The 10,984-nt window shown below is 39.0% G+C and overlaps 1 protein-coding gene across 3 annotated transcripts in view; it reads right to left on the reverse strand.

Moving 5' to 3' along the window:
• Positions 1-7,606, reverse strand: part of LOC135099814 (uncharacterized oxidoreductase MexAM1_META1p0182-like) — a 67,168-nt gene extending 59,562 nt beyond the window's left edge. For all 3 annotated transcript variants that reach the window (XM_064002370.1, XM_064002371.1, XM_064002369.1), the window contains exons 1-2: positions 7,466-7,606; positions 1,323-1,469 (exon numbers count right to left, since the gene is read on the reverse strand). In XM_064002370.1, the coding sequence (XP_063858440.1) occupies positions 1,323-1,469; positions 7,466-7,517 (199 nt within the window). In that variant the 5' untranslated portion in view covers positions 7,518-7,606. The remainder of the gene's footprint in view (positions 1-1,322; positions 1,470-7,465) is intronic.
• Positions 7,607-10,984: the final 3,378 nt, after the last annotated feature.

Here is a 10,984-nt window from a genome sequence, read left to right on the forward strand (position 1 = left end):
TCTCTGTGTCTTTAATTATCCACTCTATCCTTTAATTTATACAGACTTTTGTTTTTATAATTTCATCCTTCATTTTATTCCACTGTGTGTGTGTGTGTGTGTGTGTGTGTGTGTGTGTGTGTGTGTGTGTGTAGTACAGGAAGCTGGTGCAGTAATATCTCTATAGTGGGGTTGTAGAATCGCGAATCCCATGTTAAATTGCTTATGCTCAACTCGTATCTCCCTTATTTATTGAACAATTTCTTTTAATTAAAAAAAAAACATTTTAATCAGGAAGGATAGGAAATTAATGTCTGCTATCGTTTTTTTCTTGTACAATAGTAAAAAAAATGTTTCTTAGTTCGATGAAAAATAGAAAAAATTTTTGACTTTCAATTATTTGTTAAAAATCAAAATCTCACATAATTTCATAAGCTGCAATTGCCCATACATTTGTAACAGGAATTGCAACGGAAGATAATTTTTATGTGCCAAAATCCTCCATTTTGAGATATCAAGCGATGAAGTTGAATGAGTTAGTGTAATTTACCTATTGCAGCTAGGGACTTGAAATTCACAGGATATATACATCAGGATATGTGGAGAAACGCATAGTTTCCTTTAGTTACTCCGATTGGTTTTGTACATAGGCTTAAGGCGATTCATGATTCCACGTTTGAAGTAGCACATGTGGGAGGAGGGTTAATAGAATTTTATTATATTTTGCTATATTTCTAAGTAAAAACCAGTGTTCCACTGTTTAAAGTAAATAAAATATTATGGCAAAAGATATGTGATGCAGATACATTGATTATTTGTTGGATTTACGAAGAAATAATTATATATTTTTATTTTTTCGTATATAAATCCAAGAAATATTAGTTTCTAAAAATTTTCTGTTCTCTGATGTACACAGAGAGAGAGAACCATAAATTTTCATAGGATACTAAAGAAAAATGGTATCAGGAAAACATGGGAAAAAAAGGGGAAAAAAAACTTATCATACATGTCTCGCGGCGCATGAAACCGTAGAATTTCATGACGGGACACCTCATTGCCAAAGGGAAATATATATATGTATATATATATATATATATATATATATATATATATATATATATATATATATATATATATATATATATATATATATATATATATATATTTTTTTTTTTTTTCTTTTTTTTTTCTTTTTTTTTTTTAATCAAAACGTTGAACATACCAAAAGAAGCGAGGAAAAATGCAGAAAAATATAAAAGAGAAAAAAAAAAAGCTTTTTTCAGGTCGACCTCCTACAATCTTTAGTCAAGGTTACAATAATTCTTCCTTCTTATTATGCTTACCTTGTATTATCAGTGGCTTATTACCAATTCTTGTACATTCAGCTGCAACAGCATTCAAATTTTCAATGTTCCTTCCAGTAATTGTCAGAGTTGCCCCGAGTTTGGAAAAAAGTTTGGCAGTTGCAGCACCAATCCCGGAGGAGGCCCCTGAAAGTATCGATAAAGATATAAATATATCACGATTTTTTATTTTATTTTATTTTATTTTATTTTATCTTAGCTATTTATTTATTTATTTATTTATTTATTTATTTATCATTTATTTATTTATTTTTTTACTTGAGAGGGTGGAGACTATCAGTCTTTGCTGAAAATCTCTCACACGCATCGCACTCACCTCTTGGAAGTTAGAGTCAGTGTTGATTTGTGTTTTTTTACCCACCATACTCCCCCATTGCCTTACAGAATAAGGAAAAAGTTAAAAGTACATATTTTTTTTAACTCGGTAACAAGTAATTCATCTTTTTTTTTGGAACATTCTCTTTTTTTTTTTGTTTTATGTGACCGGAAATTGGCACATAAATAAGAAGAGAAACCTGTTGCTTCCTTGTTAATGTAATACTTACCATCTATGTACATTTCTCTTGATCTAAATAATCTTTAAGATTAACAATTCCAGTGAGGTTGATTTTTTACTGCTGTGTGACTTGGGATTAGCAAACTTACATTTAGACTACACTCTGCAATACACCATTTAATATAGAGTAGCTACTGCAACTAAATATATATAAGAGGTATGCATTGTTGGTTTATTTTATCTAGTTATTTTTTTTTTTTATGTAAGAGGAGCTTTGGCCAAGGGCTACATAAAAGTAGAAAAAAGACCCACTCAGATCCCTGTCCCTTAAGTTTAGATTATTCACAATTTAAGAGGTTTTGAAAGCTTCGTATTGAAAGAGTCAAATTCACGAGTAGGGACAAGTACATAATTAGGCATGGAGTTCCGGATTCTACTAGAACAGGATGAATTTTTTGAGAATACTTGTTAATTCTTACTAAAATACTCCTCTTCAAAAACCTTACTACTGAATGGCAGCGGTCTAGATGCAGAAAATTAATGTATCTTCGCTTCTTAGTTCTTCTGGTTGAGCTTTATTTCAGTCTAAAACTTTTATCACTTCCAGACCCTCCAGGGCTCACTCAGCAGCTCTTAGGTGCCTTCAGGGGTCCCCGCCATCACTCACTTACACTTGGGAATCATTACATTTTTTTTTTTTATGTAATAGGGATACTAGCCTAGGATTGCAAAAAAAAAAAAAAATGGAAAAAGAGGCTCACTGAGGTATCAGCCTAAAGGAATGGGCCAAAGGAATATCATATATATTAGGGATAATGGGAATAACTTATACCTACTAATTTAGAGATACTACTTATTTCTGGGCAAAACAGGATGCCTTTTAAAATCGTGATCTACATAATGATTTACACGCAGGGAAGCCACACAACGCCTGACTTCTGATCTTTCTAAAATTTTTGATTGGGGCAGAGCAAATTTGGAATTGTTCAATGCCTCAAAAACTCAATTCCTCAATTTATCAACTCGACACAACCTTCCAGACAACTATCCCCTCTTCTCCAATGACACTCAACTGTCCTCCTCTTCTACACTGAACATCCTCGGTCTGTCCTATACTTATAATCTGAACTGGAAACTGCACATCTCATCTCTAGCTGAAAGAGCTTCTATGAAGTTAGGCGTTCTGAGACGTCTCCGCCAGTTTTTCTCACGCTCCCAGCTAACTCTGTACAAGGGCCTTACTCATCCATGTAAGGAGTATGGTTCACATGTCTTGGGGGTGGGTTCCTCTCATACCGCTCTTCTAGACAGGGTGGAGTCAAAAGCTTTTCGTCTCATCAATTCCTCTCCTCAAACTGACTGTCTTCAGCCTCTCTCTCATCGCCGCAGTGTTGCATCTCTAGCTATCTTCTATCGCTTTTTTCATGCTAATTGCTCTTCTGATCTTGCTAACTGCATGCTTCCCCTCTTCCTGTGGCCTCGCTGCACAGAGTTAACCAGTATTTTGAATCGTTCATCCCTTTCTCTGGTAAACTCTGAAACTCCATGCCTGCTTATGTATTTCCACCTTCCTATGACTTTAATTCCTTCAAGAGGGAGGTTTCAAAACACTTATCCTTCAATTTTTGACTACCGCTTTGGACCCTTTTCTGGGACTGGCATCTCAGTGGGCTTTTTTTTTTTACTGGATTTTTGTTGGCCGTGGCCAGCGTCCCTCCTACATAAAAAAAAAAAAAAAAGAGAGAGAGATCAGCAGTAAAAATAAGGAAATTTAAGCCTAATTTAGCCCTCAAATAAGGACGTCGTAAATATTAAGAAGAGTCGCTCGGCCCTTTTTCCTTTTTTTTTTTTTTGGCTCCTACTCCCTGCAATGTTGGAGACCTGTGGTGGGAAAGTGGGAAAGCTGTGTTTTCGGGTGGGGAAAGCTAAGATGGAGCCAAATACCGCCTCTTACCACCAAAATAGGGAGCTGCACTACTGCTGATGCTGCTCTATTTCATATTTGCCGGTTTAGTTAGATTTAGTTAGTTTAGTTAGGCTTAGTTAAGTTAGGTTTAGTTAAGTTAGGATGTTAACAGCAAGAGCAAGATCAAGAACATGGCAGCCACCACAACAAGAACAATAAGAAACAGAAAGAAAGAAAACAGAACCCAGAGAACACTGAAGAAATTAGTAAAGGAGGGAAAGAAACACTGAAAAGAATGGCAACGTGCATGGAACAGATATAAGAAAGCAAAGGAGACACAAATATTAATCAACAAGAAAATAACAAAATGGGAAGAGGAACAAGCCAATAAATTTAGCAATATGCCACGCAAAGAAAGAGAAAAGGAAGGATGGAGGAAACTGAAACGAAATCTAGGGAAAACAATATCAAATGACGAAGTGAAACTTATTGTTGACGGAAGAGAAACAAAGAACGATGAAGAGATACAGACTGAAATAGAAAACTACTGGAAGACTGTAATAGTGAAGAACACAGACGAAGAGACGCAAGAAGGCATACGTAATGGTCTTCAGTAATACAAGGGAGACGACGACCATAGAAATAGAAAAGAAAGATGTGGAACATGTCTTAAGAAAGATAAAGCTGCGAAAAGCCAGAGGAACGGATAGTGCACCTGGTGAACTTATAAAGTATGGAGGAAGCAAATTGAAAAATGAACTGAAGAAGTTATTTGAAAAAAAAATCTTGCAAGAAGGAATAGTACCGGAAGCATGGAAAAAAAAAAGTAGAGTGACACTAATACACAAAGGAAATAGAAAACCCAAAGACAATCTTGGAAATCACCGGCCCATAGCAGTAATGAACGTAATGGTAAAAGTATTTGGTACAGTGATAAATGAAAAGCTAAAACATAGGCATAAGATAAAGTCTGGAGTGAAGAACCAGCGGGATTTAGAAAAGGCAGAGGAGACCTGGAAAATGTATTTGTGATGAGAGACATAATTGAAAAGTGTAAGAAAACAGGAAAAGAACTATATTTAGTGTTTTGAACATATAAAAAACATATGATACTGTAGATAGAAAGAAGAAAATATTTGAGTAGCTGGCTGCGACAAGGGGTCAAGCGTCAAAAGTAAACAAACGAGTAAATTGCATTTAAAGGTAAGCACATGGAGTGCGTCGGTCGTTCACCATTGCTTTAATTTACCTGTCTAGTGTGTCTTATACAGAGTATACGTAACTGTGTGTTATATCTCGTTATAGACTACATTTTCTTGGCTTTTACGTGATATACGACTGATTTCATTACGTTGGATAATTAGTTGTAAAACAAGGAGTATTACAGTGTATTAAGCAGGAAATATTTTCAGACTTTGAAACTTTCACATGGCCTTTGAATCACGAAAAAGAAATCTATTGACATGCAGCATCTCTTAATAATTCATAAAGAAGACTCAGACTCCTAAGTAAAACGCTCCATGACAATAATTTGAGTGCTTCTTGCTGGTTCAGTTGCGCTGTTTCGGCGTCACTCCCTCTAGGACAGTGGTTCCTAAACTTTTTTTAATCTTTGCCCTCTTTTCATATATGGTCCTTATCCATGGCCTCCTCTTCTCCCGAATCCACATCTCGTGACTGCAGTAACTGTCTGTAGTCCTACCTTCATTAAGGTCCATTATGAAAAAACTGCGGCAATATTTGTAATTCTGTTCATTTCACCTCATATTGTTCTAGTGTGGTGGACCTTGGGATTTTTATGTGTACATAGCCTCAGCTTATGGCCCCTCAATTTTTGCTATATGGTCCCCCTAGTGGGCCATGACCCCCAGTTTTGGAACCACTGCTCTAGGAGGAGGGATGGATGACGTTGTCAGACGTACGATAATTTTTACTATTTCTTCCCCCTTCGTCTCTCTCTCTCTCTCTCTCTCTCTCTCTCTCTCTCTCTCTCTCTCTCTCTCTCTCTCTCTCTCTCTCTCTCTCTCTCTCTCTCTCTCTCTCTCCTGTCTCCTGTCTTAGGCAGTGAGACAATTTATAGTGAGGATCTGTTGTTTATTCTCAACGTTTTTATCTTCTACTCTTTAAAAGATTTGCAAGTTATTTGCCTTTCCTTTTCAAGATCACATGAGACAGAGAGAGAGAGAGAGAGAGAGAGAGAGAGAGAGAGAGAGAGAGAGAGAGAGAGAGAGAGAGAAGTAAGTGTATTATCACCATGATAACGTGCCGTGTACCAAACTAACATCTTGTGATAGTGGTTTCTCTCTCTCTCTCTCTCTCTCTCTCTCTCTCTCTCTCTCTCTCTCTCTCTCTCTCTCTCTTAGTATTAGATAAGTAATTATTGTACCTTAATGATATAGTTTCCTTATAATAACTTGACATAAGACATAAGAACATTGGCATTTGCAATGCCATACGACAGTTTGGGCTGGCTGGTGTGGCACCTCCCGATAGAGAAAACTTATGTGCCCCTGGAGCACCTACAGGGAAAGAATTCGCAAAGGAAAATTGGTCTTCGTGAAAAGACTTTAGATCTTAGGAAAAGAAAGATGGGCAGAGAAAATCACAATGGAAGACAGGCCAGGCTCCACATCGAGAAGAAAGCTAAATAGATGGAAGAAAAGGAAAAAACCTAGAGGAAGACCGGAACAGACTAACAGTTAAAGATGTAAGTAGAAAGATAGAGGAAAATGGATGGAGAAGATGTCGAACAGGTATGGAGAGAAAATTCTCTTTGAAATGGTATGCGATGAAACAGAAACCAGAGAAGATAGGATGGCACAAAGGAGACTGGGGAAGTAATTTGTTGGTTAGGGCAAGGACAGGCACCATAGAGGTAAATGGTAGGAAAAGGGAGGAGCAAGAGTAGAGCTGCAGCTTCTGTAAAGGAGTAAAAGAGACAGTGGAACACTTGATAATGGAATGTGATGGGTATGAGGAAAAGAGAAGTCAGCTGAAGGAAAAGGTTAAAGCCATTATAAGTGAGGAAGAATGAGACAGGAGACTAAGAGAAGAGGATGGAGGGATCACCACGGTTTTAGGTTTGTTTCGAAAGAGAAAGGAATCGGATGAAATTGTGAAATGTATGAGAAAGTTCTTGATGCAGAGTTAGAAGAAAAGACAGAGGTTAATTGCAGAAAACTGACCAATTAATGACAAAAGAAAGAAGTTCGGATAACCTACGAAGCGATACAAAGCGAAACAGACTACAAGAAGAAGAAGAAACAGTAGTAGGCAGCTCCCTGTTTATTTTTAGTGGTTAGAGGAGTACTTGCCTCTATTTTAGCTTTATCCACACAAAAGCCCCGCTTTCTCAATAGGAGGTGGGAGCCGAAAAAAAAAAAAAAAGAAATATGGCCACGCAACTCTTCTTAATATTTACCGAAGACGTTAATGTTACTTCGATATTAACCAATTGTCCAACAGTCAGTGCCAGGTAATTAGAAGGGTCAGGTTATTTGCATAATCACCAAGGTGTGTGGTGAGCTGAAAGGAGTTAACAGAATAGATACAAAACTCATCGGTCTGACGAACACAAGGCGCCGTGGGGAAGGTGTCGCAAGCTGTCCAGTTCCGTGTTAGAACTTTGTGGGATGACTTCTGCACCAGCTGCCCTACACAGGCACTCTAGCACCAAACCTGCACACACACTCAAACAGCACGCAAATTTAATGGCCTTACCGGTAATAATAGCCACCTTGCCGGTCAGCTTAGCGTCGCGCACCGCCTGCATCCTGACTACGCTAATAATGAAGGTGACCTGCTGTTGTCAAGCAAAGGGCATGTACTATATAAAGAAAATTATCTTCCTCATATCAATACTTGTCTAAAAAGTATTTGATAACATTTCTGAGCACACATGTGCTTCGGCGCCACTCCCTTTGGACAGAGGTTTCCAAACTTTTGTTTTTGTATTTACCCACTTTTCATCTATGGTCCTTATCCATGGCCCCCTCTTTCCCCCCAGTCCACATCTCGTGACTACAGTGACTGTCTGTAGTCCTACATTTTTTTGTTATAGTTAGCTCTGAACTCCGTCTAGGAAAACAATGCATAGAGGACAGAAACAGGGCAAATAGGGTATCAGGATTCACTTTTAGGAGTGTTAAAAGTAGAAGGCCCGAAGTAACATTAAAGTTATATTTGGCGCTGGTCAGACCTCATCTAGACTACGCTGTGCAGTTCTGGTCCCCACATTACAGAAAATATATATGTCTATTAGAATCAGTGCAGAGGAGAATGACTAAAAGGATACAGGGAATGAGGAGTATTCCTTACGAGACGAGATTGAAGCTGTTAAATTTACATTCTTAAGAGAGACGTAGGTTAAGAGGGAACCTGATAGAAGTCTTTAAGTGGTATAAGGGTTATAACAAGGGGGTTGTAAGCAAAATTCTTAGGATCAACAATCAGGATAGAACAAGAAATGACGGGTACAAGCTTGAAAAATTTAGGTTTAAGAAAGAGATAGGAAGATATTGGTTCTCAAATAGAGTGGTAGATGATTGGAACGGACTCAGTAATCATGTTGTTAGTGCTAAGACATTAGGGAGCTTTAAGAGAAGATTAGACGGGTTTATGGATGGGGATGATAGGTGGAAATAGGTAGGTATATTTCATGCAGGGACTGCCACGCGTAAGCCTGGTCGCTTCTTGCAGCTTCCCTTATTTCTTATGTTCTTATGTTCTTAAAACTTTTAATTCCACCCTGTCTAAAAGAGCGGTATGGGTGGAATCCCCCCCACACACATATGAAGCATACTCCATACATGAACGGATAAGGTCCTTGTACAGAGTTAGCAGCTGAGGGGGGGTGAGAAAAACTGGCGGAGACGTCTCAGAACGCTAACTTCATAAAAGCTGTTTTAGCTAGAAATGAGATGTGAAATTTCCAGTTTAGATTATAAAAAAAGACAGACCGAGGATATTCAGTGTAGAAGAGGGGGACAGTCGAGCGTCATTGAAGAAGAGGGAATAGTTGTCTGGAAGGTTGTGTGAGTTGATAGATGGAAGAATTGAGTTTTTGAGGCATTGAACAATACTAAGTTTGCTCTGCCTCAATCAGAAATTTTAGAGAGATCAGAAATCAGGCGTTCTGTGGCTTCCATGCGTGAAATGTTTACTTCCTGAAGGGTTGGACGTCTGTGAAAAGACGTGGAAAAGTGCAGGGTGGTATCATCAGCGCAGGAGTGGATAGGGCAAGAAGTTTGGTTTAAAAGATCATTGATGAAGAATAGGAAGAGAGTGGGTGACAGGACAGAACCCTGAGGAACACCACTGTTAATAGACCGTCTATCACAGCAGCAATAGAACGGTCAGAAGGAAACTTGAGATGAAGTTACACAGAGAAGGATAGAAGTCGTAGGAGGGAACTTTGGAAATCAAAGCTTTGTGCCAGACTCTATCAAAAGCTTTTGATATGTCTAAGGCAACAGCAAGAGTTTCACCAAAATCTCTAAAAGAGGATGACCAAGACTCAGTAAGGAAAGCCAGAAGATCACCAGTAGAGTGGTCTTGACAGAACCCATACTGGCGATCAAATAGAAGGTTGTGAAGTGATAGATGTTTAAGAATCTTCCTGTTGAGGATAGATTAAAAAACTTTAGATAGGCAGGAAATTAAAGCAATAGGACGGTAGTAGACACCTGCCGAAACGATAATTACTCCCAGTGAGGTCTAAAGCACTGTTCAGGGGGTGCTGTGAACTTATCATTAAACTCAGATGTGACCTCACTGAACGTTTCCCTTTGTGTCTCACAACACAAGGGGGCAGTCACAGCCTGCCCTCTAAAGACAACTCTCTTTCTCCACACAAAACTACAAACACCTAATAACACACACACCCTTCACTCAAAAATTTCAAAATTATCATGGCGACTCCTACACCAGCCTCGGAGTCCCCATCAGGGGAGGGGACCATAAATGTCCCCAGGTCGGACTACCTTTTTGTCGACGAGCCTAAGTGTCTTGACACCCACCTCAACTTCTTCATTAGCTTCTGCAACATTCGCGGTCTAAGATCTAATTTTCAATCTGTAGAACACCACCTCTCCTCTTCTAAACCTCATCTTCTTTTCCTCACTGAAACTCAGGTGTCTGAGGCAACTGACAGTAGCTCCTTTTCTGTTCCCTCCTACTTTCTCTATCCTCATTTTCGATCCAAAGCTGGATGTTGCGTTTATGTGCGCAATGACTTAACCTGCTCTCGTGCCCACGCCCTTGAATCTTCCGAGTTTTCCACCATCTGGCTACGACTACAGAGTCACTCTCAAACTAAATTTATCTGTGCTGTACACCTCTCACCTGACTCCTCTGACTATAAGAAATTCTTTGACTACTTAACTTCCAAAGTGGAGCACATTCTGACCCTCTTCCCTTTTGCAGAGATCTCCATTCTTGGAGACTTCCATTCTTGGAGAACAGTGACCGTCTACTACAGCAGCAATAGAACGGTCAGAAAGGAAACTTGAGATGAAGTTATAGGGAGAAGGATAGAAGCCGTAGGAGGGTAGTTTGGAAATCAAAGGTTTGTGCCAGACTCTATCAAAAGCTTTTGATATGCCCAAGGCAACAGCAAAAGTTTCACCAAAATCTCTAAAAGAGGGTGACCAAGACTCAGTAAGGAAAGCCAGATCACCAATAGAGCGGCCTTGACGGAACCCATAATGGCGATCAGATAGAAGGTTGTGAAGTGATAGATGTTAAGAATCTTCCTGTTGGGGATAGATTAAAAAAACTTTAGATAGGCAGGAAATTAAAGCAATAGGGATTAGAACGGTCATCCTTTTTAGGAACAGGATGAATGTAGGCAAACTACCAGCAAGAAGGAAAGGTAGATGTTGACAGACAGAGCTGAAAGAGTTTGACGAGGCAAGGTGCAAGCACGGAGGCACAGTTTCGGAGAACAATAGGAGGGACCCCATCGGGTCCATAAGCCTTCCAATGGTTTAGGCCAGCAAGGGCATGGAAAACACCATTGCGAAGAATTTTAATAGGTAGCATGAAGTAGTCAGAGGGTGGAGGAGAAGGAGGAACAAGCCTTAAATCGTCCAAGGTAGAGTTTTTAGCAAAGGTTTGAGTGAAGAGTTCAGCTTTTGACATAGATGTGATAGCAGTGGTGTCATCTGGTTGAAATAAAGGAAGGAAAGAAGAAGCAAAGGTAATAGAGATGTTTTCGGCTAGATGCCAGAAGTCACGAGG

This window comes from Scylla paramamosain, chromosome 4, assembly GCF_035594125.1.
Source record: "Scylla paramamosain isolate STU-SP2022 chromosome 4, ASM3559412v1, whole genome shotgun sequence".
Lineage (NCBI taxonomy): Eukaryota > Metazoa > Arthropoda > Malacostraca > Decapoda > Portunidae > Scylla > Scylla paramamosain.